The sequence below is a fragment of the Aureobasidium namibiae genome (genome assembly GCF_000721765.1).
Source record: "Aureobasidium namibiae CBS 147.97 unplaced genomic scaffold scaffold_1, whole genome shotgun sequence".
NCBI classification, from domain to species: Eukaryota; Fungi; Ascomycota; class Dothideomycetes; order Dothideales; family Saccotheciaceae; genus Aureobasidium; species Aureobasidium namibiae.
The window spans coordinates 599,006-626,221 of NW_013581208.1; the positions used below are offsets into that span (position 1 = coordinate 599,006).

The following is a 27,216-nucleotide window of genomic DNA, read 5'->3' on the forward strand; positions in this document are numbered from 1 at the left end:
CTATCTGCACATTCCCATCACCGCACTTGCATGCATAGGGACCATCCTTATGGCATACGACACGAGCCCAGATCCCCCAAGAAGCTACTAAGACGTCGACCGGACAAGTAGATATTCGATACACTTTACTCGTATAAACTTCCAATACATTCTCGAATCTCAATGCTGGGTCGACGTCTTGACTTGCGCTTCGCTCGTCCTCTCCGAGCCATCCGTCGCGCTCTGCCTCCGGTCAATTTCATCACTCTGCATTATGCTTACTTTATATTCACCTGTCTGTTGGCCGCCGTCATCTTCTGGGCATCTTCAACTATTACCCATGTAGATTTTACTGACGCCTTGTTCCTATGTGTCAGTGCCATGACTGAAGCGTAAGTCTATCAACTTGCCAAGCTTTCCTGCTTCCGTTGACTGACCCAGTACACCACAGCGGCCTGAATACTGTTAACCTGAGCGAGCTCAATACCTGGCAGCAGATTATGCTATTTGCTCTTATCTTCATAGGCTCCGCTATCTTCGTATCCAACTTCGTCCTCCAAGTCCGGAGGAGAGCATTTGAACGCAAGTTCATAAGCGTCATTGAAAACAGGGCTCGGAAACAGCGGCGCACTTCTCTCAGAGGCTCCACCTTTTCCATGTCCAGGCTCTCGATAAGCAGATCTCGAGAGAACAACAATCCAAATCTGGGTCTAGATAAGCAATCTCGCTTAGCAGACATGGACGAGGCCCATAGCCCTGTCAGGAGAGGCCGTGCTTCGACCAGCAAAACCTCCCTGCGCTTGAGCACAAGCAAGGATACCGATGGGGCCGGCGATGAATCGCATATCGCTGAAGACGGTTTGCACGATGTCACCTCCCCGGATCGTATCACCTTCAGCCCTGAGACTGTATTCCGATCGCAGAGATACCAGGACGATCAACCGTCGCCGACCAAACCGAGACAGCGTGTCTTCTCCGTCTCCGGTGTTGGAGCCAGATCTGAAGCCAGTCTCCAGCGTGTTGCATCCATCTCGCGCACCTCTGTTGCTGAGGAAGCGCCTGTTGGTAATCAGTCTACTGCTGACTACTTTCCCTCTGCTGGCTACATATCTCGCAATTCCACGTTCCACAACCTCACTGAAGCCGAACGCCAAAAGCTTGGTGGTGTGGAATACAAGGCACTTTTGTGGCTCTCCTGGATCGTCCCTCTGTATCTCGTCCTTTGGCAACTGCTTGGAGCTCTAGGCTGTGCTGCTTGGGTCGCGTACAACCGTCCGGAGACAGCTCGATCTAACGGCCTCAACCCATGGTGGGTAGGAGCTTTCAATGCTGTGTCTGCCTTCAATAACTCTGGTATGAGCTTGCTGGACGCCAACATGGTAGCCTTCCAGACATCGTACTATCTGTTACTGACTATGGGCCTGTTGATCCTCGCCGGGAATACCTGCTATCCGATCTTCCTCCGGTTGATCGTTTGGATAATCTACAAGTCTCTACCCAAGACAGCCAGGTTCGAAGATCATCGAAACACTTTGCGTTTCTTGCTCGACCACCCTCGCCGCTGCTACACTAATCTTTTCCCATCAGAGCATACCTGGTGGCTAGCCTTTGCTGTCTTTATTCTCAACGGCGTTGACTGGGCTGCTTTCGAGATCTTGAACATCGGCAATCGCGTACTTAACGCAACCATCCCTGTTCATATCCGCGTGCTTGATGGTCTCTTCCAGGCCTTTGCCGTTCGCTCTGGAGGCTTCTATGTGGTTGCCATTCCCACCGTCCGCATCTCGCTTCAAGTCCTATATGTGATCATGATGTACATCTCCGTATATCCTGTCGTCATCACAATGCGTAACAGCAATGTCTATGAAGAGCGAAGTTTGGGTGTCTACGATGAGAATGATCCAGACAACGTATCTGAGGCCTCCAAAGATCCCAACAGCTTCTATAGCAAGTTCCGCGGGGTGAAGAAACAAATCGCGACTGGATTCGGTGGGTTGAGTGAGGGCAAGAGCTACTTCCTACAGCAGCAGCTGAGGGCGCAGCTCGCGCATGACGCTTGGTGGATTGTCTTTGCCGTGTTTCTCATCATGATCATCGAGGGTGGACAATTCGAACGTGACCCAAAGACTTTTTCTGTCTTCAACGTCATTTTCGAAGTCGTTTCCGGCTACGGTACAGGTTCGTGATCATACGCTCGCCGCATGTTCGACGAACATCGCTAACCGGCGCAAAATAGTTGGCATAAGTGTGGGTGTTCCTGACAATGCGTACTCATTTTGTGGCTCATGGCACAAATTGAGTAAGCTCATTCTGTGCGCTGTCATGTTGAGAGGAAGGCACAGGGGTCTACCCATTGCCATCGACCGTGCAGTATTGCTGCCGGACGAGAAACAAGATTTGGCCGAAGAAGAGGATGCGGCAATCAGACTGGAGAGAGCAGTCAGCAGACACACTGCGAATGGTGATGTGGTCTGAGCTGCAGGGCCGAGGCACATGAAGGTATCAGTGACTGGTCGTTGAGTCACGTTCAGAGGGACAGGGGAAAGGGGAAAGGAGAAGAGGGGGGGAAGGTAAGAGCGAGACACGAGGGTGTGATAGATCAGTGATGGTCACAGAAATAGGCAGATGGTCTGACTGGTATTGAGGGTTGCCTGTGTCAGGCGTTTCATAGTCTCATTAGGGTATCCTCCTCACAACCATCACAGTTTGGCCATGATCTTCTCATGCTCTCCCAATGCTCCGCTCATGACAAGCTCATCATTTTCTGAGTCATCGACTTCAAGCAACGACTCACGCCCTCCCCTCGAAGTCCACCACCGCACGCATATCTGACTACGCTCTGGGTCCATCTCGCCACCAATCAAAGTTTCCCAGAAATGCTTCCTGCAGTATTCACGCATGACTGGATCCGTGACCATCTGCGTCGCCGTGGCAGTCATTGGTAACCACTCCTCCAGCAGAACCAAGGACAGGCATGGGAAGGAGTCGATAAGAGTAAGTATCAGGACTGCCTGTTCGGACAGGTCAGGGATAGCGGACGGAGCAATGCTTTCGAGTTCTGGAGTGTTTGCTGACAGAGGAACATACGTCGGCGGTAGAGCAGTGTTTGGGGCATGTATCGCACGTTCGTGTACGAGATCAAGAAGTGTAGCAGCAAGTATGGGCTGGGTAACGGCGATGCGACTGGGTGGCGAGACGACCTTGATGAGATTTTTGAAGGCCAGTCTGAACTGGCGAGCGGAAAGGTTATGAGGGAACACGCGGAACAAGGCGTCGACGTAGAATGGAAGGTGTTTTGCGGCGAGGTCGACATTTTGAGGCGCAGAGAAGACTGATAAAGTGACGCTGTGAGCGGCTTCGAAGATTGGGAGGAGATTGGAGTTGCCTGCTGTGACGAGATATGGTGATGCTGCAGCAAGCAGAAGGTCTTCGTTCTGGCGTGAGGATAGAACAAGAGCAAAGTGCTCAGCCGTGTTGAGGAAGAAGAGGTCTAGGTTACGTTCGAAGGGGTGAGAAGGAATATGTCCCAGCTCTGAGGGGGCTATAGAATCGAGGAAGGTTGACGAGTGATCCGGGTAGTTGGAGAGGATATCGATAGAAGCAAGGTAGGTGAAGGTATATTGTGAGAACGAGACATTGCCCAGGCGGCTAAAGACGAACGAGAGACTGCGAAGAGAGTGAAGAATGGCTTGTGCCATATGAGGTGCATCTAATGAATTAGTCCTGACCGAAAATGTCTCGATGCATATATCTTACTGTTATGAGCTGCCAAAGCTACATCTCCTACCACGCGACCGGTTGCACTACGAAGGATGATGACAATGGCAAATAAAGTGGAGCGGAGAAGCCTCCATAAGGTTGGAACAGTGCTAGTTCGGGCCTCTTCATGGAGGAAGACATTCTCTTCGGACGCATCGATCTCGGACAGCTTGTTCTGCTTCCATTGTGTACCCAGACGTTTCGAGAAGTCTGACAAGTCCTCGACAGCAGATAGCACAAGCCATGGATCGTGCACATGATGGATAGTATGAGCTATCAGTCTTGACAGAGGGCCAAGAGATGAGACCAGCGGACCTTTGATAATAGAGTCGATCTGTTGATACGAAGGTGATTCAGAGGGCCAGTTGAACTGCTGGGTCGAGACCTGTTGGAGATCGGCGTCTGCTGCGCTCAGGAAACAGCCAGAGCGCAGACCGTGTGGCGAGTGGAATGTCGAAGTCATGAGTACGGGTAGAAGACGGTCGTAGTCAAGAGTGGAGCGGTCCACATGTGATAGGTGAGTGAAAGCATGGTTGAGAGCTAGACATATGGCTCCATGAGCGGCGTCATCAGCGGCAGGAGCTTCTAACAGGGCCAGATTGACAGCCTTGACAAAGGCTGAGCGTAGAGTATAAGAAATGTTTGATGACATGGACTGATTGTCGTGTGTGGTCAGGCCAACGATCAAACCTCCGATAGCAAGTAGGTGGTGGTCGGGAGCAGAATGTTGGTCGGCACCCTTGAGCACTGCTGTAATCCAGTCATTCAAGGGAAGATGAGATTCGACATGTGGTCGCATTGATGAAGGAGATTCTTGAATGTCGTGCTGGGCAAGTTCACGTTGATGGCATTTGATAGCAGCCGAGTGGAAGACGGTCATAAAGGTCAAGGAAGAAGTCAAGGCATTTGGGCGAGACCACAAGGCGGGTGCAGATAAGAGCTGACTGGTGAGCAAAGTGATGTTCAAGGGATTGTTTAGTGTTGTCAACAGAGATGCTGCTGTGCCGAGTAGTCTTGGTGGTGATTAGTCGCGAAGAAGTAGCATGGTTGAAAGGATTTGGAGAAGCATACCGGCGAGTGTCATGTTGATCCGATGTTGATTGCAGATACCTCAGCAAGGTGGACAACAGCCTATCGATCGACATGGTGTAGTGTTTGGCAGAAGGGCTTGCAGAAGAGGAGTTGACATGTTGACGGCGTGGTTGATGGATAAGGGTAGCTTGGCGGCAAGCCGAGGTCCAAGGGTGCGTCGGAGGTTCGGCCGTCAAGGTCGAAGCCTCTCGCAAGCAACGACATTTACTCTTGCTCTCTCGCATTCCGTACACACGTACCGTCGCAGCCATGGGGTCGGTGCCGTATCTTCTCGCTCCAACGTAGCTTTGATCATCCTCTCTGACACATCTTAGCATCAGGTACACGCATTCCGCCCGTTGCACGGCCACGGCCCCTTCGTCGTCACGCTTCTGACCCCCGATTGCAGAGACTCGTTCCTGCGCACCGTCGTCGACACTCCTCCACTCTCATACTCTACTCCACCCTTTCCCTCTCTGTACTGGCCTTTCCCTGTTGGTGGAACCCAAACCCTGTACCTCTACCACTCCCACGACATATGGCGCTTCACTCTTCTCTGGACCATCATTGATGTCGTAGGCATTCACCTAATTGCTGCCGCTTTTGCCATGGCCATCCAATGGCGCAACTGGAAGCTCATATGGATTGCCCCAATCGTCTTTGGCGCAATCGGTGCTATCGAAGCCCTGATTGCTGGCAACGTCGTTGGTGGTCTATTGAGCGGCGTCTATACTGCTGGCTACTTTCGCATGTCGACCTGGATCCCATTTTCCTGGGGTATCATCAATTCCCTCGTCTTGATCTTGTCCTCCTTTGCCATCCAAGGTGGCATGTGATCCAAGTCATTATAACCCACACCCACACTTGATGAACCATCAGGAGCACTTGCTGCTGCTGCTTGACCGTCCAGACCTCTCACCTCTCGCTTCCATGTCTGTTAGTCTTTGACATCAGAAGGACTGTCGTCGACTAGCTCGTCAGGCACGAGACCACCCGTCTCGGAACATGCAAACACTGTTTCACAGCCACACGCCAGACCATCATCTACTACCAAACGAGTGCGAGCGTTGTAACACACCTCGCGTTGGCTGAACGGGCCTTCCATGCCAAGTTCAGACAGTAACAGTATCGGTCGATGAGCTTCTAGTATTGTACACGACGGACTAAACATCTAGATCAGAGCCTTGAGGGTGTGCAAGGCCACTTTCTCGCACCGAGTTGTGCATTCCGGTCGGTGAGCAGAATATTGCTTTCTGCGGAGTCGCAAATTTGCAACACTAGCCAACCGGTTTCGCTCTTCCATGTTCTTCCTGCCTCCACTTTTCCTTGCTTTTGCTGCACTCGGTATCTGACAGATTTACGCGCCTGTTTAAATACCTCCTTTGCAGAGTCTTTCGGCATGAGAGTGAATGACAGTTCGCACCTCTTAGGAGTGACACTTCCAAGGATTGAACATTCCTACGTGCGTGCCCTGATCGATCATCACTTCAGACTCAAGCATTGAGACCCTGCAGATCTATCTGGGGTACAAAGCTTGTCCACGTGCGTCCGCTAGCCTAGTACGGAAATTCTGTACAACCCCTTTAGCCGCGGACGGAAACACGGGACTGCCTTGCTTCACAACAGAGGTAAGTGCAGGTAGTCTTCGTTGCCGACGAGATCCAGTGTCAGTTGAAATGTCTGGTCAATACGAATTGACTTCGTTGCGATCGCGTTCACCACAACGAAACACACGCAGTCGCTCCTCACTCGTGGCTCGGCCATGGTACATGCGCGTCCCAGTAGTTGTTTGGAGAGCTGTCGCATCCTGGTCGGCCGTCAGAACGACTCGTTACACTCTGATAAGCGATCTCGACAACACAAGAAACCACAGCCGCGATGCAGTTCATACTCGAAAAACACCAGCATTCCGCTCTGTCGGACGTTTACGACTCCGGCGTCTAATTGGGATGGTCATGGTTACTCTACTCTCACTGGCCGTAGTTGTTATACTACTCGTTGCTGTTCTTTACCCTTCCTACTCTCATCCTCCGCAACATTACAATATTTTGCGTGCACACGCTTTAATATCAACAGATCCTGGCCGTGCCAATATTCATAATGAGAAAATATTCATTGCAAGCAGTATCTACGACAAGCAAGGTAAACTTGCGTCTGGGCCGTGGGCGCAAAATCTACTTGACCTTGTAGATCTGCTGGGACCTGAGAACGTGTTCCTTAGTGTCTTCGAAGATGACCCAGACAGCCTGGCAAGAACGTCTCTGGAGCGCTTCTCTAAGCGAGTTAACTGTGAGTCAATATGAGCTTCTGTTCTTCATGACTGACTGTTCTACAGGTGATTCCTCGCTGGTCGCTGAACATGTTGATCGCGCAGCCTTGCCGCACGTAAAGCTTCCAAACGGTCAGAAGAGACTCAAGCGTATTGAGTTCCTGGCTCACGTCCGCAATCGTGCTTTGGCACCTCTGGAAGACCCAGAGTCGTCCGCATACTCGGTACACTTCGACAAGCTGCTCTACATCAACGATGTCGTCTTCGATCCAATCGATGCAGCAAACCTCATCTTCTCAACAAACGTCGATGAGACCGGCAAGGCCAAATATCATGCTGCTTGTGCAGCAGACTTCATCAATCCTTTCAAATATTACGACACATTTGCAACGAGAGACGATCAAGGGAATCGTATAGGTGTGCCGATCTATCCGTGGTTCAGTGATGCTCGAGACGCAAACAGCCGGAAAGATGTGCTTGATCAGAAAGACGCCGTAAAGGTGCGAAGCTGCTGGGGCGGCATGGTGGCCTTCAATGCGAGATGGTTCCAGCCAGGTGGTATGCGCATCAATCTTGGGGTGGCCGATACGACGCCGGACCTCGACATGATATCCTCCAATCAAGAATCCGCAGATGACACAACAAGCATACCCAACACAGTACCACCGATCCGTTTTCGGGCCTCGGCTGACACTTTTTGGGACGCGAGCGAATGCTGCCTGGTCCACGCCGATATTGAAGCAGCTGTCAACCGTTCGGGCTCGCTGTCGACTGGCATCTACCTGAATCCTTATATCCGAGTCGCATATAGCAGCAGAACGCTCTTCTTTCTCCGCATTAGTCGTCGATTCGAACGCTTGTTCGCTCCATTCCAGAAAATGCTAGGCGTAAGTCTCGGACTTCCGACCAGAAATCCTAGAAGGATACAAGAGGTCGGCCAGCAGTACGAAGATGTGGTTTGGGAGTACGATGATGCTGCGTGGTTGACGACTGGTAATATGTCTGGAGGGTACAGGAATGTCACGAGAGCCGCGCTCCCAGGAGGGTTCTGCGGGTCAAGGAAACTACTTGTTCTTGGCGAGGGCGACGAGATGAGAGAGTGGTTCAATGAAGTGGTGGAGATCCCGAGTTCTGAAAGATAGACATGGACGGCTCGGGTATGCGTTGATGAGTATTTTTGTATCCAACAAGTCATTGGTGGTTGGTTTCTTTCGCCGTCACGGGGCAGGTCGAAATAGCGCCATGCACAATAATGACGAAAATCGTCCTGACCCCTGCTTATATCTCTGGTCGTATTCAGTGCCAAGCTCGAGGACGTTGGTAGTTGATATAAAGTTTTTGAGTTGAGGTTTCGGCCAACTTGAGGAAACGTGACAAACGTGCGTCGTCATCGCAAACCGTATCGCGTCAAGCAAACATCACACGAGGGACAAAGTGCCATATAATCAACACTTTGTTCGGGCACATTCGAGACTCTATCTCCTTAACGTCTCAGCGCAATACTTCCGGTGCAGCCGTTCAGAATCACGCGCGACCATGGCGACAGCGCGGACATTCTTCAATTCAAATGCCGCCTTTCGCTCAACCTCTAGGCAGACGATATTCCGTGGATTCAAGAACAATGGTGGCAGTGCTTGGCAAAAGAGGACGTATGCCAATGGCTTTGGTCGAGGGAACGGCTATCGATACTCGCGATTCCAGCAGGCAAGTGGGCTGATGAGGCGATGGTCGGCGAGACCAACGTTCTACTACGAAGCTGGCGGCCTGGCTAGCCTGGCTGGTGGCTTCTATGCATACAACCTGGAAGTCGTACCTGTAAGTTCGGTCCACTATCTGCGGTGATAACAATGTTTGAGAGTAACTATGACATTGATCTGTTGTATAGGTCTCGGGTCGCAGGCGCTTCAACGTCGTCTCTGCCAGCACAGAACAACAATCTGGCCAAGAACTGTACCAGCAAGTCATTGAGGAATACAAAGACCGTATCCTGCCTCCATCGCATCCTCAGCACAAGCTTGTCCAACGTGTCTTGAATCGACTCATTCCTCATTCTGGACTTCTAGCCGAAACCAACAACTGGGAAGTGCATGTTATCAAAGATGAGCAGAAGAATGCTTTCGTAATCCCGGGCGGCAAAGTCTTTGTTTTCTCCGGCATACTTGATGTCTGTCAAGGCGAACCTGGACTCGCGGCCGTGCTCGGCCATGAGATTGCCCACAACGTAGCCCATCATTCTGCCGAGCGAATGAGCTCTTACGTCGTCCTTATGCCTATCGCAATGGTTGGGTCGTTTCTGCTAGGCATTGGTGACGTTGGAGATGTTTTCACCAGAATGGTAGTGGATCTAGCCTTTATGAGGCCTGGCAGCAGGAAGCAGGAGGTGAGTTATGCTGGTCGCCTCGATATTCCTCCACTTCTTAAGATTAATCCGAATCCTTAGTCTGAGGCTGATTATATTGGGTTGATGATGATGGCGGAAGCTTGCTACGATCCATCAGCCGCTGTAGGACTATGGTCGCGCATGCACGATGCTGAAGAGGGCGCTCCGCCACAATTTCTCTCCACGCACCCTTCAAGTCATAATCGAATGGAGAAGATTCAGTCATGGCTACCTGATGCTGAAATGAAAAGGGAGCAGAGCGGCTGTGGTCAGATAACTGACTATGGTAAGTAGACTTGCATACTTGATTGAAGGTCGCGTATACTGACATGAACACAGCTGATCAATTCCGCGACAAATTCTCGTTCGGTCGTTGGTAAGACTACGAACGCGAGAACAGAACATAGGAGACCATTGTCACATGCGTCGCAAACGACCATAGTCAACAACGAGTGTGATCTCATCATTTGTAAGACCGGGACCGAAAGGTCTACTTATTCAATACGTACTTTGAGCACCACAAATTACATTACTCAAGACCCAAAGTTCATGATACACTTACTGCAGACCGGCAGGTTAGAGTCTGAGAGCGAAGGCTAGGCCACAGTCACGCGATTCGCATCACATTTCCAGGCCCGGCTCGCTCTCGCGTCAGCGCTCAGATGCGAAAAGCTCAAATGCAAACTCCATAATAGAGACATTCTTTTGACATAAGCTTTCGAAAACATCACGATAGTTGTGTTCATGACAGGCAGAAAACTGAGCGTCGAGATGATCCAAAGCTCTCCTGCATGAATTCAAAACACGAGGTGCATGGTGCTTGCGACCGGTACAACAAGACAAGTAAAATGAAATCAAAACGCTTCATGCAGACAAACACTTGGAGTAACGACCTCGGTCATCTTACCTCCAAGACGACTTGAATTTGAATGATACAAAATCGAACGAAATTGGTAGGAGAATAGCGTTAGTTTGGTCACGCGCCGGACGTTGCGTGGCTGTGGTCTACAGGTGCAGGAAGCAGCTGAACAGTGTTTGGTCATGAAGACAACAAAACGTAGCAATATAAGAGGAGAGGCATTGCAGCAAACGAATTTCGCGAGGGAAAAAAATAGAGCATCGCGAGTCGCACCTTCTTAACTTTCGAAGCGCTTTGGTTGTTTACTCGAGACGTTCCTGCACTACCCCCACAAGACCATCTGGTGTACCCTTGTACTCAGTCCAACATCTCTCAAGGAAAACAAACTGCGAGCCCAGTCGCCAATATTGACCCTGTTGGAGACACCCAAGTTTCACCAGAGGACAAGCTCGACCCTGTTTCATCATAATTCACCAAATATCCGTCATAGGGAAGATCAACTCTCAAACGGGTTCCGGCTATATAAAAGGTGCTTCCTACCTTGAACAAAATGTTTACCTTGGTCTCAGTGCTGGCTATAGCAACTGCTCTAGCTGCAGCGAGTGTGTGGGTCTGTGACGACAGTGACGCGGACGAATTGCCTGGCCGAAGATACTACAGAAGAAAAGTCTTGTCCGAGAACCACAAGAAGACAACCAAGTAGAGCATTTGCAGACGAGAACTAAGAAGAGTTATCGTCTCAAGAGATACCTCCAGCATAGAAGCGACAGTAGCAGCAATGTGGTTACCCTCGGAGCTACTCACACTCTGTCACTCCATCACCGATCCGGCATCGCTTTCTCCGACGATCAGCACTCATCGAACCGACCACCAGCATGACCACGACACCACGCTCCAGCCAGCGCCTCCACCAATGTCGCGCAAACACCTTAAACCGCGTGTTGTCTTTCCGCTGCTACAGTTGCCCCTCGACATCCTGACCTTGCACTTACCTGCCCACCTTTCATACGATTCACTCGTCTCGCTTCGTCTCAGTAGTCGAGATCTGTTCACGGCAATCCCAACGCCAGAGAAGAAACTTTCAAGAGATTCGAACAGTTGTGAGAGACAGGCCATCCTCACTGCTATGGAGGAAGGGAAGGAGCGATCTGCACGCAGATGTTGCGTGTTATGCCGGAGCTGGTATCCTGTTGCTCTGTTCACATGGGTACCGGACCAACGTACTGCTCAAGGCAGTCGTGTTCAGGCCGAAGTAGCTGTGATGGAAAATCGTGTGTGTAGATGGCATCAAAGAAGATTCGAGCGTACTATTTCGAGACTGGGATCTGTAAAGGATCACACGACAGACCATGGTTGGACACTGGAAGAAGCATGTATGCATTGTGGTGGCGTTCTGGCTTGGAATACATGTGATTGTGAAGAGCCTTGTCAGACTTGTTGGAAGAGGGACGTTTGGTGTCATACACGCATTCTGGACACGAAAGCTGCTGGTGTAGATACTTAGAAACGAGATTTCTACACACGAGTCCTGACGACATACTGCTATCAGTCTAAATGTCTTTGAGACTTGATAAAGGAAGAGTGCGTGAGTAAATAATAGGTATATATCGCTGACGTTATGCGTAAGAAAAAGGAAAACGTAATGCTTGTATCGTGTCCAAAAGATGGCGAGTTGAAGACTCCCAAGGCGAAAAGGAAAGAGTTATGATCAGGAGTGCTTTTCAGCGATCTCAATGACAGTGACGCTGTCTTTCTCTGAGGGTTTCAGTTGCTGGACGATGTGGACATGATCCTGATACTCGTCGGCATAGCCTTCGTCTTTATAGAGAGCCTTCTCTTCGTCCAAGCGCTCGTTGCGTTGGATTGAGTTGTAGTTCTGCAATTCTAGCCTGAGAGCATATCGACGCACGCTCAAGCCCATACCCCACTGAGCAATTGTCCAGAAGACTAGCACAGCACCAAAGGCAATCTGGGCTATGAGGACGTCCGTTTCGCAGTGGCGGCGTGCCTTGATACTCGCACCAAGGGTTTGTTCGGTAGATGAAGTCTGAATGACGCGGCCGGAACCGTGAAGATCCGCGGCGCTGGAAGGGAACCAAAATGACGTGTTGAGCTTGCTGGTGAAGCAGAGATCTGCAGTAACATCGTAGAAGAGATAAACAAGACCGAATTTAGGAACGAGCGAGAGTACCGTGTCGATGAGCAGGTGATTGGAGAAGATTGTCAAATGTGTGGGTGATTTCTAGGTAGAGTTAGCAGTGATAAGGTTAGAGTTAGACTACCGTGAATACCTTATAGGATCCGTAGATTCCTAGGATAGCCAAGGCACAGCCATACCAGGCATATGCAGTCACGCTGAAGGACATGTACAGCGGATCGCTGGTGAGAAAGGTGCATAGATATGCTGTTGCCGCATGATAGATCAAGATGACCGAGGATACGGCCATGCTAAGCGTCCTGCCCAACATTGTCAGTAACAGCATAGCAAGCTAGAACAGCCACAGCTTGCTCACCTCGCAGTATCGCATGTTGCTCCCATTGCGGTAGTAGTAGTAGTGGTGGTGGTGGAGCGTTTTTTTGAATCTTGAGTGATGTTTGCTAAGCAGAGGGCTGGGCGAGTCGAGCCGGGTGTGCAGATACAGATGCAGATGATGTAAGAGACCAGCTCGAAAATTGTCAGTCCGATTGCCCACAGAAGCAGCGACTCCAGGCGCGCGTGAGTAGGTCAGTCGTCTATTTGACGTGGAGCAAACGAAAGTCCGAAGAAGATGGAAAGCGTGAAAAAGGAAGAACAGAGATGTAAAGATTAGAAATGCGATCGAATGACCGCATAGTCATACAGCATCGACGACCGTGCTGCAGTCCGGGACTTCCGGCATGTGCGCCGACGATGAGTCTACAGCTATTCCTCGTGCTAACTGCCGCGGACCGCAAGATCCGTGAGACTGCAATCCGATCAACAAAATCCGTTCGCCCTCTGCTGCGTCTATTCCTTTTGCTTGGTTGGTCGATTCCTCGCTGTGTCTGCACATGTCCCTTGCCTAGATCTCAAGCTTTTCCTTTCACATGCATCACCCTCATGGTCTGTGCTATAAGGCCCGGGAGAAGAGCGAAGTGGCTGCATGACCCGCAGAGCCCGATCAACCTTACCTACTCCCAGTAGCGGAGCGGAGACCCATGCCAAGCTCTGCCTAACCAGCTAACTATCGAAAATCAGGTGAACGAGGACAAACATTCATCGAAAAACTTGATCTCGCTCATCGAGACGACTCGGATGGCCGCGCAAGCAGCAGGGCTTCATAAGCTCAAGAATCATGAGGCTGACTGATGCATCGAGAATCGAGACACGCTCCCTGTACGTCTTCGGCTTTTTCTATCCCAAGAATTGGCCGTTGCGTGCCCTTCATTCTGCTTTGTTAACTGTGATTCGCTCTTGCGAGTGTGATTGCCTGAAATAGTGCGCCGATCAGCGCAGAAGAGCAAATCCCGTTTTTGTTGTGCAATGGAATTTCCAAGTCTATAGACAAGTCGTGTACCGAATTTCGGATCCGGATGTGACGGGTTGGGTATATTTTCTATCTGCCCTCAATTAGTCGACCATCTCGTACCACTCTCGATCTCTCTTGTTAACACGACCTCTGTCCCCTCCTAGTGGCTTGGTTCATCGGCAGACCCTGTGACGCTTACCAATAGACACGAATCGTACGATCTGGTCTGTCGTGAGTCGTCCTGTGCACTCCACGAAGCTGAGGCTCTTCTGGCGACAATCAGTCCCCTGTGATTAACTACCTTGCTTATATCATATGATGGAGTCTGATCAGCGATGAGCTGTACTTTTAAAATCTTCTGCTAGGCGCTGGCTACCACTCTTGGAAAGCCGTTGACGATACTTGTAGATCTAGTTCAAGCGTACAGTGTACTTATCTAGGCAATATATTGTATCTTATCCAAAATTGGTCAATGCGCGCTCGTGTGGTCTAGTGGTATGACATCTCTCTCACATAGTGTCTTGACATTTAGTGGTTACAGAGAAGATCCTGGGTTCGATCCCCAGCATGAGCATGCTTTTTGTATCAAGTCATGCAGCTTCACACGTCCCTTCATAGTTTTGTTCTGTGGCACAGTATAGTTAGTAAGTCTTATACCCAGGGTGTCCGTCTGGTTGGATAGCTGGTCATTCTCGCAGAAGGACTTTCGTGGACTTGTTCCGCAGCGCAGCAGTACAAATTTTGTACGCGAATTTGTAGCGTGTCTCTCGAGGTTCTATACTGGCGCTGACCGTGGGTCAGATGGAAACATACATACGCTAGCACCTTTAGCTGCATACACAAACATCGCTGTCCTCCCATCTGCTAGATGTGCCACTCCACCCTGATCAGAACATGTTCGAGATGAAGCCATCGAATTGCATAGTTCTTTCCACATGGTGGAAAAGTCGATGGAGAGCCAATAACACCACGAGTGCCGGTGGTTACTCTCTACCACTATAGAGACTGTGCATCCATTCAGCTATCCGCGTGACATGTCTTCATATGGGAAGGTGATGCTTTCTCAAAGCTGCGATTGATCGGAACAGGGTCATCATCACAGCAACTGTCATGTCCGGCTCAACCTCTGAGAACAGCCATATTGACAAGCATCACGAAAAAGCATAGCTCTCACGTATGTCATAAGCAGTTGGGTAGTGACTTTGACCAGAAGATAAGAGCATATGCCAAAAGGGTACTTGCTATTCTTTCTCTTTCTCTCGTCGATGTGATGACAAAACAAAAGTAAAGCTCTCCCGGACAGGCTTGAACTGTCAACCTCTCGATAGCCTGAGATGCTGGAAGCAAATATAACAGTCGAACGCGCTAGCCAATTGCGCCACGGAAGATGTGAAAGCTGTGCTTTCTGTGGCTATTGGATGATAGTTTAGCGTCTGCATTGTTCCATATCAATGCGAAGCATGCATGGGACTCGCGTTGCGGCATAACGCAGATATCCTCTCCAGGGAAAGGTAACGGAGAGATCAGGGAAACAGCACCTTTCGGGATTTTGCGTCCAGGTAGCATTCGTATATCATCATCGTTGGGGTTTGTTGTAGCGTAGTTGCCAAGTGTGTGGGCTCAGTCGATGATAAATATCTCGGTCTCGGTCTGGTAGTAATGCCGACACTTGACTTGATATGGCGCAGGGTCTTTGCAGAAGCAGTATACGAACGTATCTTCCGAGTCTGTTGATAAGCAAGAGTATGCGTGATTAAAGACTCTCCGGGTAATGTTGATCAGTCAGTGACATGTTTGTCTCTTGTCTCATCACTACAGCAAAAGGAGAGTAGAAGGCGCATTTCGCTGCGGTTCGTGAAGGCTTCCTGGAGTTGGAAACGGTTATTGTATGGACGAGAATTCAAAGATGGCAATAGCTGACTGGATGGCAGTGAGTGAAATGACCGCGTCACGGTCGAGATGATGGTGTGAGAGGAAGATTCTCGACAGGCAAGTCCGAACTTGTTCGCGGTACCTGTCAGCATTCAAGCCCGATTGGACTGATCCACTCCGGAGTAGTTGCCACCATCCCATGACTACCTACTTACCGATACTGCTCGAATTTTGCCGAAGGGCAGCAGTCATTGACACTACCCGAGTCAGCTGGTGGTTGCAGATACGATTACAAGACACAAGATTTGACAAGATCAGATGAAAAGCAGAATCATAAACCAATAGAGAAATACATAAAGTACAAGTTTCAGGTGGTGCAAACTCGTCCTTGAATTGAGTCTGCAAGTCATCCGCTCAATCATCAAGGCTAGAGATAGAGCACACGAACTCGACTCAATTTATACGTACAAGCATGCATTGCCAATGCCCGTGCCCAAAAGACCACTAAACGCCTTGAAGAAGAAACGCCTGCCCATGGGGTATCATGTCAAATCTACTGACCCATTCCCGATCCAGGTCGCTGTTGATTCATCGCGTTCTGACGGGCAAAGTGCATTTGTTGCTGCATTTGCGCTTGTTGAGTTTGCAACATATTCATGTTCTGCTGCTGCTGTTGTTGTTGTTGCTGCTGGCCCGCCCCGTTCATCATGCCTTGTTGCTGTGCCATCTGAGGGTTTCGCTGCATCCTTGCTATCAGTGCTTGCTGATTACGCAAGTTTTGCATATACTGTTCCGTGTTGCTCGTGTCACCAAGAGCCTGTTGTTGCGTTCGCGCTGTGGCCGCTGCCATTTGTGCCTGGGTCGCGGCAACCATTTGCTGCTGCTGCTGATATTTCTGTTGCAGGTCCATCGGGATTGGCTGACCTTGAGACTGCATATGTACAATCACTTGCTTCGTACGCATGAGTAGAGCACGTGCTTGTTGTACCCTCTGAGCCTGGGCATTCGGCATCTGCTGCTGGCCCATCTGTTGTCCCATTGCCTGGCTCATTTGCTGCTGCTGTTGCTGCTGGGAAGGCGTCTGCATCATTGGGGTCCCGCCTTGCATACTTTGCATCTGCATGCGTTGCTGCATTTGAGCATACATCTGAGGGTTCATCTGCTGCTGTACTGCCATATTCTGCTGGTTTCTTATCATGGCGAGCTGCTCAGCCGTATATGTCTGATTTGGTGAAGCTTGCATAGATTGTTGTAGGCTTCGTGCGCGCTGTTGCTGCATGAGAGCCATTTGCTGACCAGGAGTGAGCTGGTTCATCTGAGCGGCAACCATAAGGTTCTGTTGGTTGGGTGTATTTTGCATGTGAGGAGGGATGGGACTGCGATGTTGCATGTTGGGTGTACCACTCATCTGGCGATTGCTATCAATGGGCACAGCAGAGGTCATTTGGGGGGTTCCGTGAGCCATTTGTGGAGTGGCATGACGGCTCTGACTGGCCTGCTGGCTGAGTTGTCTAGCCATGGCAATATTGGCGTGTTGCATAGCAGCCGAAGGAGGACGAGCCGGGCTTCCGGCGCCTTGGTTCGATACGGAAGGTTGCATGGGGAAGCCTCCCATGTTCATGTTGGCAGCGTTTGGCATGAGCGGCGATGAGGCCATGATGGGAGTAGGGTTGTGGACGATAGGAGACGAATGCTGAGCGGCCATTGCTGCTTGTTGCTGAAGATGTTGCTGCTGGGGATTTGCAGCCATGGGTTGGCTCTGAGCCAGGTTGTGGGCATGCTGCTGTTGCATATGTTGTTGCTGTTGTTGTTGCAGCTGAGCGGCCTGTTGCTGTTGTTGCTGGAGAGCCTGTTGTTGGGCCTGTTGTTGAGCCTGCTGCTGGGCTTGTTGCTGCTGCATCAACTGCTGCTGTTGCATCATCATCTTCTGCTTCTGCTGGGTAGCGACTTGCTCTTGTCTGCTCCTGTCCTCCATGAGCTTTCTCTTTTGGGCCAACGCCGTATCGTGCTGGCGCTTCTCAATGGCCTTCTGTGCCTCTTCCTCCTTCTTCTTGCGATCATTCTCCTCGTGGTTCTTCTTGATGGTTTCGAGTGTCTTGAAACGGGAGAAGCCGAGAGCGACCGAGGCAGTCTGGCCTTCGGAAGCAGATGTACCATTGGCACCCCGTAAGGAAGGCTTGATGCGCTCGTCCATGATAAGCATGCGTCTCTCCTCTTCGAAAGCCTGTGCATCGTCCTGGGCCATTTCGGCATGGGTGCGCTTACGAGAGCGGGGTGACGGCGGAGGCTCAGAGTGCAGAGGGTGCTGAAGTAGTCGCAGGGCCATCTCGGCCTCCTCAGGAGACTTTGCAGGGTCTAACAATAGCGGTGGCTCGCTGGAAACAAGCATAGTAGCCTCGAACTGATAGTAGTCCTTCTCATCGAGAGTCGGGGCGGTCTTGTTGAATTGGTTGGCGAGGTGCATCAACTCGTGGTGGCGCGAGAGATCGGTAGGATGCAGAACAATAGTCGAGGTGCGCGGCCCGGTATGGGGCTGGTCTTTAGAGCCATCGTGTTGCTTGACAGACTCGGATCTAGACTTGTTGGGTAGCGACTGACGGTCCGAAGGCTTTTTGGGGTAAGGGCCAAAGGGAGAGGGAGTAACATGGTCGTGGTAGTTGTGCATGGAGAAGGGAACGTTGTGATCGGCCGAGGTGACAGACAGGTTGCCGGGTGTGGTTGTCTTTGCGACAGAGGATTTGTGATTGACGATATTGACAATAAGACAGCCATCGTAAAAGGCAACGCGGTTCTCCAACAGGTCCTGGATCATCTCGTGGGGGATGGTCTGTTTGCGCAGGTGGTGGAGGATGAACTTCATGGGAGAGTCGTAGGGAAAGCTGCCATCCTGCTGGTCGAAGCGGAAGAAGGTGGCATGCAGATGGATGGTGAGCGAGGGGGGGCTGCCGCGAAACTTGCGCAGGATGTGGTCGGACGACCTGACAAGCGGTTCCGAGATGGTCTTGAGCGGCGTGTCGCTCCCTGTCGCATGTGTGTTGGCGCGCGTGCCCAGGCGGCCGCTCAGGCCGGGTCGCGGGCGGCGCATGGCATGTCCGGCCTTTACTGTCGTCGCCGTCGCCATGCCGAGTGCTGGCGCTACTCTCTGCCGCTCTGCTCAAAGAATAGGTGGTCGGTCGAGGTGCTCGGTGCTTGGGTAAAGTGCTCGTGCGATGTGATCGGCTCCCCCGTCTGGGGACATGTTGACTCCCGACCGCCAAGCCCGCCTTTCCCTTTTGGGGCAATCGACGTCATGCTTTCACATGACAGTCCATACCTACACAAGGCCAGGGACCATACCTACCGGAGTAGCTATCCAAACACACACCAGACTATCTTGCAAGCTCAAGAATGGCAGAGATAGCAGCTGGAGCCCTTGTCGCTGAACAGGTTGTTTCCACAACTCTCGAAGGCGGAGCCATTGCTGGTTATGCAGTCGCCAAACCAACTGTTCCCTTGAAAGCTACCTTCTCGCAGATTGCTACTGCAGACAAGGATGACACTACGTATACTTATGCATCCTTACGCCTGAAGCTGTATACAGCTGACGAATTATTAGTCTAGCGCTTGCACGCTCACACCACACCGTCAGCATCGCCAACGACAAGGCATGCATCTTCGGAGGCCAATCGACAAATGGAACCCTGGCATCCAACGACATCCACACCGTAACACTTCCTATGAAGAGCACTAGCTCAACAGATGTTGCGTATGCCTGTTACCCAGCCATTCCTCGTGATGAAGATGCTGCTGTACCGGCTCCACGGACCAGACACGCTGCCTGCGTCCAGGGCCACGACCTGGCTGTCTTTGGAGGCTGTGACCAACATCACTCACTTGTAGACCAAGACTCTTCCTTGTGGATCTGGAACACTGAGTCTTTCAAATGGCATCAGATTGTTGCAGACAGGTACGTGCTATTCCCGGCACTCTGATATATCGACGCTGATCATCCACCCGAAGCCCCAAGCCCTTACCTAGATACGATCACAAACTGTTCCGTTACGGCGGCCACCTTTTACTTCATGGTGGACGATCATCTGCAAAAACCCAGTTGAACGATACCTGGTTCTTCGACATGGTCTCCCACACATGGATCCGCTTGCCTGATTCCCCAGAATCTTCCGAGAGTGTAGCCTTTGCTGATGGTACACTGTATCTCATCACCAATTCACCAGCTGAGGGCGCTACTCATGTATACAGACTCGAGATTGGTGACAGTGTACCCAATCCAGGATCGCCTCACGGACTAGAATGGCAGAGGATCACAAACCCGTCAGAGGTGCCATCTCCTGGACCCGGGGCTCGAAGTGGTGGTGCGCTCGTGCCCATAACCACTGGCTATGGTCGTCTATATCTGGTATACTTCTTCGGCAGCAAGGAGTCTCATGCTAATGCCGAAGACCTCGAGAAATCAATCGAGTCACGCGAAACACCCCGACCGATCGAGTCTGATCTATGGACTTATCAGCTGCCTTCCAAATCAACCCGACCCACTACATGGACAGACTTCAAGCCAGCAGCCATCAAAGACACGATTCGGGACAAGTTGGGCTACAAGAGTGGTGGCTACGAGTGGGCCGAAGTTGAAGTTCAAGCCACAGAACAGATTGGTCACGAGGGAAAAGTTCATCCAGGGCCTCGCGCATTCTTCAGTTCAGATGTCGCGAGCGATGGACGAAGTGTCATAATGTGGGGAGGTGAGAATGCCAGAGGCGAGAAGGAAGCAGATGGCTGGCTCATCCGCTTCGAATAAATACCTGTCAAGAAGCAACGGCAGACACAATGTCGTGATTCATGAAGAAAAAAGTTCTAGACAGACAAGATGGTGTCCAGATTACGCTGATCCAACATAACGCCTCTTGCCCACAGTACGCGCATTCATCTTACCTTTACCGTTGTCCTGTAGTGGATGTTCTTTCTCCCATTTCTCGTCGTCTTGGTAGGCTTCGACGGCACCATCCAGGTCATAATCGTGCTGCTCAAGATATAGTTGCGCGACATCGTACCTAAAGACAATTAGTATCACAGGACTCTCATGACTGACTGGTAGGTGCTTACTCTGAGACTTTGCAGGTAACCATGAAGCGACGTAGTTTTGACTTGCGTAATTCCTCTTCCTCGCCCTCGATTGGTCTGGGACTGAGGCTCACACCTCCCTTGTAGTACTCTCCGGGAACAACGACCGTCCTTCGCCCCTGGATGAGATGATCTGCAAAGACGTTGTTGGCCTTCCTCAGAGCGTGAAGGGGCACACCATAGGCAAGTGACAGGGAGAGAGCCGTGTCGGCAGGAGTCAAGAAATGCAGGACGTCTGGAGCATTCTCGAGCGTCTTTTCTGGCGGAGGTTGCGAGGACTCGTGAGTGGAGTAAGCAGGCGGTGCATCGTGGTCTTTCTCAGATAATGATAGTGTAGAATCTTGACCATCGCTGTACGGCGGAGGGTCACGTAGACCATGAGGCAGTGTTGATTGCGGATCTGTGGAGATCTGACAATACGGGCAATACGAGTTGTAACGAGGATTCTTGGCGATGCATCGTTGGCAGATGGGTCGCGAGCAGCAGGAGAGGTGGCGGGCAGCGATGACAGGCTTCTCGGTCTTCGCATCTATCGTATGTAGCACCGAGGAACAGATGCAACACGCCTGAATGGAGGACATAGTCAAGAGCAACGAGTACGGATAGGGATGTGTACAACGCAAGCGACAGCGACAGGGAAACGGACACACGCGAGACCACAGACGACGAATATGAGACGAACAACAACTCGACTGTTTGCCCGCGATGATGTCCATGTCACGGAGATCAGCAGGGTAGGATACCGAATAGGGCAGGATTCTAGAATACGGCGGCGTATGGACGTGTCACGGAAGGTGACGGGATGGCTTGCGAGAGGGTGGCGAGAATTCCTTGAGTCGTTTCATCGGATCGGGTGACGGGCACAGATCAAGCCGAGCAGCAACAGGAGAAATCGAATGACGATCAATACCCTCAGTCTGCCTCATTTCCTGCCTCATCCACCTCTGTCCACTCTTTCCCTCCGACCACAAACTGTCCCTATCACAACCAACCAGCCAAACATTCAATCCGCACCAACGCCAATCTCGCTCCCGCCTGCCTCTGTTTTGGTCGTCTTCGCTGCGAGCACAACAAACCAAGCTTCGCGGATCGCAACTTCTTCAACTCGCGTGCCGGCTTTGAAGCCACAACAAGCACCAACACACACCCACAATGCAGTCAGCCATGTCCAATGCGACCATGCTGCCCCTCCCTCCTCTTCCCACATACACCTTGACCCCTCTACAGCCCCTACTCTCCTGGATCCCCGACCTCTACCTCGCCCTGGTCCTTCCCGTAGCCGCTTACTGGATCGTTTCCTTCATCTTCCACTTCATTGACGAGTACGACCTATTTCCCCAATACCGCCTACACACCCCTGCCGAGGTCCTCAAGCGTAATCACGTCTCACGATGGGATGTTTTCCGCGACGTCATCATTCAACAGATTGTCCAGACAGCTGTTGGTCTTGCCATAACCATCATCGAGCCGGAGGCTACAGTCGGCCAGGATGATTACAACGTCGCTGTGTGGGCCCAGAGAATCCGTATTGCTCAGCGAGCAATTCCCGCTGTGCTTGCCTTTACTGGTCTTGACGCCGGCACCATCGCATCCAAGCAGGCCCTTGCCCACCCAATCCTCTCTGCCGCCTTGCAAGGCGGTAGCTACAATCTCTACCAGCAAGCCGCCTCAGGCGACCTCGTCCCTGCATTCGCCTCATGGGAGCTCGCACTTGCAAGGGCCATCTACTGGATCGGTATTCCCGCTTTGCAGTTCACCTTTGCCGTCCTTGTCGTCGACACATGGCAGTACTTCTGGCACAGAGCCATGCACATGAACAAATGGCTCTACACAACCTTCCACTCCCGTCACCACCGTCTTTACGTCCCTTACGCCTATGGCGCTCTATACAACCACCCCTTCGAGGGCTTCCTCCTGGACACGCTGGGTACCGGTATCGCCTACATGCTCGCTGGTATGACTTGCAGACAATCCATGTGGTTCTTTACTTGCAGCACTATCAAGACCGTCGACGACCATTGCGGCTACGCTCTTCCATGGGATCCTCTCCAGCACATTACTAGCAACAACGCCGGCTACCACGACATTCACCACCAAAGCTGGGGCATCAAGACCAACTTCAGCCAGCCGTTCTTCACCTTCTGGGACGGTCTTCTCGGCACCAAATGGGTCGGCGGCGATGTCTCTGCTCGCTACGAAAGGTCCAGAATCGCCGCCCAGAAGAAACTCGATCAAGACAATGTTTCTCACTCCAGCCCATCCCAGAGCTTCGAGTCTGAGCTTTCACCGTACAATTCTGAAGAGAAGAATGCTAGCGCACTAGCAAAACAATCACAGGCACAGCTTGGTCCCATCATTCCAGAGGGTAAAGCAGCCATGCAAGCTCTTGGGTCGAGACAACAGATTCTGGACGACCAGGCCGGCGGTGGTGTCCAAGTTCTTCTCGAGGAAGCGGCTGAAGAGCGTGAAGCACAGCGCGTTCTGCGTCGCAGCCCTAGGAAGAAGACAGTGTCACAAGCATCATCGGCACCACTCAAGGGTCTGCGAGATAGAGTCAACACCAGTCTTCACGGAAAGGCGAGTGGCGTGCTGGTCGAGAGCAGCAGATGAACAGTGATCTTTTATCGTGCCGTTCAGCGCCGTCTTTTTCCATTCTTTATAATGTTTATTATACCCTTCTTCCGATGCCCAGGGAGCATTTATTCATTCTATCCCTCGCTCCTCTTCTTAGATACGTTCTTTTTGGTATCCGCTTTTAGTTTTGTCTTCTTATCTGGGAATCCTCGAGGCTTTCGTGTAAACCAAGCCCAGCTTTTTTTCTTTCATGTTCTCGTGTTGGATATTATGGGCGTTGGTGGATGGAATGAACGAGAAACTCGTCGACTTGAGCAAATTGAATCAAGTGGTCCCAGTCCATCCATCGATCCACACCTTGCCTGCTTTATGTGCGATCCATGTTATGAGAATACACCTCAGAACGACTTCACGACGATAATCAACCTGGTAGATGAACGAGTTAAGGTAGCAAGGTAAAGAGTAGAGGATGATGGAAGATGAAATAATAAAGGACATGATTCCATCCTATGGCGGAACGAACAGCTGAACCGATCTGGCTGGCTGAATTTTATGGAAAATCCCCTCTTGCTTACTCCCAGAATAGACGGGATAAAAGACAAGACAGAAAGGAAAAAAAAAAAAAGAACAAGCCTCCAAGAGGCAACAGCAGGCAGGCATGCGGCCGCTGATTGGTAAAGACAGAGGAAAAGGAAAGAAAAAAAAATTAACAAATAAAACCCCGCCTTCCCTTTTGTCCAATGGATGCAACCCTTCTCCGTTTCGTGTGTTATCGTGACCTTTGAAAAAGAGAAACAATTGTAATAAGACTCGATGGCTTTGTCAAAGAAAAACTCCATTCACCTCCCGTGACTCCCCACTAATGCGACGAGCTCCCGTTACCCGATGCCGTCTGTTCGGAAGACTCGTCTCTCTTGCCGAGAATGCGACGTCCTCACAATGTTGTTGCGTGTGTCCAAAAGCTTGCATCATGTTTGTACAGTATCACCGATTGAGCTGACCGACTGGTGGATCGTGTTGTTGACTTCGCTGATTCTCGAGGCGAGCGGCGCGCTGTCTTTCGACTTTGATCTTCTCGGCTTCGGTGCCGTCGTCTTCGTAGTGTTCCTTGAACCAGTCATGCTGCAGGGCTTGATGTGCCGTGATACGCTTCTTTGGATCATAGACAAAGATCTTCTTGAGCAGATCGAGGAATTTGCGGTTGAACTCGTTGTGAGCCGGGATGATTTCCTGAAGAGTATATAAGTATGATGCATATTGGTTTTGGTGCAGGCTAGTTGGACGAGCGACTCGAGGAGGCGCCGCAGAGGACGAAGGAATAGGGGGGCAGGGGAAGTTTCTGAGCCCGGAGAGGACGGGAGGGCTTACATGAAGAGGTTTCATCGCCTTGACAAACTTGCGGGATGAGCGAGGAGTGTCGCTTTGTGGGTAGTCGAGTAATTGACGCCTGAAGTAACTTGAGAGGTGTAAGCACGCAGTCAGGGCGAGAGCAGCAGGGTACTTACGCTGCAGCAGAGTTCTTGTTACTGCCACGACCAGAGGTGACTTGGCGGACGAGAGCCTTGTCAATCGGAGTGTTGCACACGGCTTCCATCATTGCCAGATGCTCCAAGTTATCGTGCGTCTGGAACAAGGCATCGCCTGTGAAAAACTCGACGAGAATGCAGCCTATGCTCCAGATGTCGCAAGGAAAGCTCCATCCAAGGTTGAGGATGATCTCGGGAGCGCGGTAGTGTCGGGTCGAGACGACGGATGAGTGGTACTCGTCATCAAAGGTAGCCGAACCAAAGTCGATGAGTCGAATCTCGGGATCGAGCAACACCCTGCGGAACTTTGCTGAGCGGGGATTTGTATTGGATGAAGAAGGGATGTTGCGGTTATATGTGAAGGTCTGGTAGTGGTTTTGTACAAGAAGGATGTTCTCGGGCTTGAGATCGGTGTGGATGAGATTGAGGTCATGCAGGACTGTACACAAGGGTCAGAGACACAGATAGGGGCTAGGAGCGGTTGGAACAAGGCTTACAGGCAACGCTCGTGAAAAGCTGGCGGGCAAATTGCTGGATGTGAGTGCTGGGGAAAGGCACAAAGGTGTTGCTCTTGAGAAAGTCAAAGACGCTCTGGCCCAAGAGGTCGGTGACGATGCAGATGTGGTTGCGGAAGTCGAATGTGTCTCGCAGGTGGATACACTTGTTGCGGTTGTGCTTGTCGTTGCATGCCAGAGTCGACAAGACCCTCAACTCGATGCGACTAGCATCGCGGTATTTCTGCACAGAACGGATGATCTTGATGGCCACGTCGGCGTTTCTCCTTCGGTCGTATGCTTGTACTACCTTGCCGAATGTGCCTTGGCCGAGGAGCTTCACGATCGAGTCTGTCGAGAAAGAGTCAGTGCCACTCGGAGCGTGTCATTACAGCGTCGACTTACATCGCTCGGTCAAGTCGGCGTGGTCGTGGACAATGTAATGCCCATCGTCATCGTCAACTTTTTGATCGCGCTTGGCCGTCCTCTGTGCGTACGTCAGCAAACAGAGCATACAAGTCGATGCAGGGTTGAACATACGTCTGGTACCAACGGCACGAAGACATCCTTGGCCTTGAGCGGTGGCTTAGGTGGAGGAACATACTCGGTGAAGGGATCGGGACGGGCAATGACTTCGCGCTTCTTCTGATCGGCGGCGGCCTGACGAGTCGTCCTCTTGCGCTTCTGACCGGTGGCAGCGTCTTCGACGTAGGCACTCGCACTCGGCTGCGAGGCCAGAGATGTGGCAGCCGACGTCTTGTATGATGGTGGGCCTTGGTCGGTCGAGGCAGCGTCGTAGTAAGGCGTGTGAGTATTCGAGTATTCGGCGTGGTGGTAGACGGGATCATAATTTGTCGTTTTTCTGCGCTTCTCCACGTGCTGCTGACTTGTGCTGGGTTGTACAGTGGATGTCTGGTTCTGGTATGGCTGAGTGGCAGCGGGGGTTTCTTGATGGTCGTCATCGTCATCGTCAATGACTATGATCTCTTTGGGAGGCTTGCCGCCAAAGAATTGGTTCCAATCGACTGGGTGGTTCCTCGATCTCTTGACAGCAGTGCCATTTGAAGAAGCAGCGGTGGAAGGCGGGGCGGGGTAGGGTGCGGCAGCAGTTGCGGTAGCGGTGGATGTGGATGTGGCAGTGCGTGATGGTGGAGGATAGCCGTTGGCATATGGCTGCGGGGGATACGGGTACTCGGTCATGGCTGGAAGATACTGGTGGGACTGGTAGTGGTTCGGGGCGAGGGTAGCGGTAGCGGTTTGAGGAGTCGACATGTTATGACGGCGGGACAAAATGCGGTGGTGGTGGTTGGCGATGTCGATGTCGTCGTCGTCGTTGGGTGCAGCGAGCGAGGCAGAGATCAGCGAAACTCGGCCCACTCGACACGTCGGATTCGAGGGCAGCGGTTTGTGTTCGGACGAAGCTGCCGGCTCATTCGACAGACGGGCGTCAGTTGGACAGCCTGAGCAATCGAGCAGAGTCGTGGTTGCGTAGAGACCTCAGTCCCACAGAACAAGCGGCTTAACTACGGCTGTGGGTGTAAAGACGGCGTGACCGAGTGACGGGCCCGCGCAGGTGGCAGAGTCGATCTGATTGTGTTGGTCGAGGGAGGGCTACAGACAGGTGCCAGAGGGCTGGACGAGAAAGCGTGCGAGACACTGCCGCCCTTGGACAACGAGCTGCGAGCATTCACTGCGCTTCGTCATTCTGGCACTCTCCGCATCCACATCAACACGACGCTCAACTTCTTTTTCACCCACCACTATCTGTCCATCTCTTCTCTATTCTTATCGAATCTACTCTTTTCACTGTATCTTCCCTTGCATCGTATC

At 51.5% G+C, this 27,216-nt stretch overlaps 12 protein-coding genes across 12 annotated transcripts; 7 read left to right on the plus strand and 5 right to left on the minus strand.

Moving 5' to 3' along the window:
* Positions 1-162: 162 nt before the first annotated feature.
* On the plus strand, positions 163-2,454 carry M436DRAFT_68713 (TrkH-domain-containing protein; the record flags this gene model as incomplete). The annotated part of the gene is made up of 3 exons (XM_013576753.1): positions 163-371; positions 431-2,157; positions 2,216-2,454. The coding sequence occupies 3 exons, from the start codon at positions 163-165 to the stop codon at positions 2,452-2,454; spliced, it is 2,175 nt and encodes a 724-aa protein (XP_013432207.1).
* A 224-nt stretch (positions 2,455-2,678) lies between these two features.
* M436DRAFT_68714 (uncharacterized protein) lies at positions 2,679-4,883 on the minus strand (the record flags this gene model as incomplete). Its single annotated transcript, XM_013576754.1, has 3 exons — positions 2,679-3,688; positions 3,736-4,751; positions 4,810-4,883. The coding sequence occupies 3 exons, from the start codon at positions 4,881-4,883 to the stop codon at positions 2,679-2,681; spliced, it is 2,100 nt and encodes a 699-aa protein (XP_013432208.1).
* A 196-nt stretch (positions 4,884-5,079) lies between these two features.
* Positions 5,080-5,645, plus strand: M436DRAFT_68715 (uncharacterized protein; the record flags this gene model as incomplete). Its single annotated transcript, XM_013576755.1, has 2 exons — positions 5,080-5,084; positions 5,219-5,645. The coding sequence occupies 2 exons, from the start codon at positions 5,080-5,082 to the stop codon at positions 5,643-5,645; spliced, it is 432 nt and encodes a 143-aa protein (XP_013432209.1).
* Positions 5,646-6,758: 1,113 nt separating this feature from the next.
* On the plus strand, positions 6,759-8,220 carry M436DRAFT_35984 (uncharacterized protein; the record flags this gene model as incomplete). Its single annotated transcript, XM_013576309.1, has 2 exons — positions 6,759-7,098; positions 7,145-8,220. 2 exons carry the CDS (start codon positions 6,759-6,761, stop codon positions 8,218-8,220), a joined length of 1,416 nt encoding a protein of 471 aa, XP_013431763.1.
* A 394-nt stretch (positions 8,221-8,614) lies between these two features.
* M436DRAFT_36658 (uncharacterized protein) lies at positions 8,615-9,752 on the plus strand (the record flags this gene model as incomplete). Its single annotated transcript, XM_013576440.1, has 3 exons — positions 8,615-8,893; positions 8,964-9,458; positions 9,519-9,752. The coding sequence occupies 3 exons, from the start codon at positions 8,615-8,617 to the stop codon at positions 9,750-9,752; spliced, it is 1,008 nt and encodes a 335-aa protein (XP_013431894.1).
* Positions 9,753-11,080: 1,328 nt separating this feature from the next.
* Positions 11,081-11,821, plus strand: M436DRAFT_36829 (uncharacterized protein; the record flags this gene model as incomplete). Its single annotated transcript, XM_013576474.1, has 1 exon — positions 11,081-11,821. A coding segment is annotated over one exon (741 nt), but the record flags the coding sequence as incomplete, so codon positions are not given.
* A 204-nt stretch (positions 11,822-12,025) lies between these two features.
* M436DRAFT_37083 (uncharacterized protein) lies at positions 12,026-12,785 on the minus strand (the record flags this gene model as incomplete). Its single annotated transcript, XM_013576521.1, has 2 exons — positions 12,026-12,559; positions 12,609-12,785. 2 exons carry the CDS (start codon positions 12,783-12,785, stop codon positions 12,026-12,028), a joined length of 711 nt encoding a protein of 236 aa, XP_013431975.1.
* Positions 12,786-16,230: 3,445 nt separating this feature from the next.
* Positions 16,231-18,798, minus strand: M436DRAFT_59514 (uncharacterized protein; the record flags this gene model as incomplete). Its single annotated transcript, XM_013576596.1, has 1 exon — positions 16,231-18,798. The coding sequence occupies one exon, from the start codon at positions 18,796-18,798 to the stop codon at positions 16,231-16,233; it is 2,568 nt and encodes an 855-aa protein (XP_013432050.1).
* Positions 18,799-19,064: 266 nt separating this feature from the next.
* On the plus strand, positions 19,065-20,469 carry M436DRAFT_36846 (galactose oxidase; the record flags this gene model as incomplete). Its single annotated transcript, XM_013576480.1, has 3 exons — positions 19,065-19,219; positions 19,273-19,623; positions 19,677-20,469. 3 exons carry the CDS (start codon positions 19,065-19,067, stop codon positions 20,467-20,469), a joined length of 1,299 nt encoding a protein of 432 aa, XP_013431934.1.
* Positions 20,470-20,550: 81 nt separating this feature from the next.
* On the minus strand, positions 20,551-21,373 carry M436DRAFT_37048 (uncharacterized protein; the record flags this gene model as incomplete). Its single annotated transcript, XM_013576516.1, has 2 exons — positions 20,551-20,722; positions 20,775-21,373. 2 exons carry the CDS (start codon positions 21,371-21,373, stop codon positions 20,551-20,553), a joined length of 771 nt encoding a protein of 256 aa, XP_013431970.1.
* Positions 21,374-21,950: 577 nt separating this feature from the next.
* M436DRAFT_15508 (uncharacterized protein) lies at positions 21,951-23,045 on the plus strand (the record flags this gene model as incomplete). Its single annotated transcript, XM_013576044.1, has 1 exon — positions 21,951-23,045. A coding segment is annotated over one exon (1,095 nt), but the record flags the coding sequence as incomplete, so codon positions are not given.
* A 1,305-nt stretch (positions 23,046-24,350) lies between these two features.
* M436DRAFT_68724 (kinase-like protein) lies at positions 24,351-26,658 on the minus strand (the record flags this gene model as incomplete). Its single annotated transcript, XM_013576756.1, has 5 exons — positions 24,351-24,822; positions 24,872-25,331; positions 25,390-25,737; positions 25,792-25,873; positions 25,927-26,658. The coding sequence occupies 5 exons, from the start codon at positions 26,656-26,658 to the stop codon at positions 24,351-24,353; spliced, it is 2,094 nt and encodes a 697-aa protein (XP_013432210.1).
* Positions 26,659-27,216: the final 558 nt, after the last annotated feature.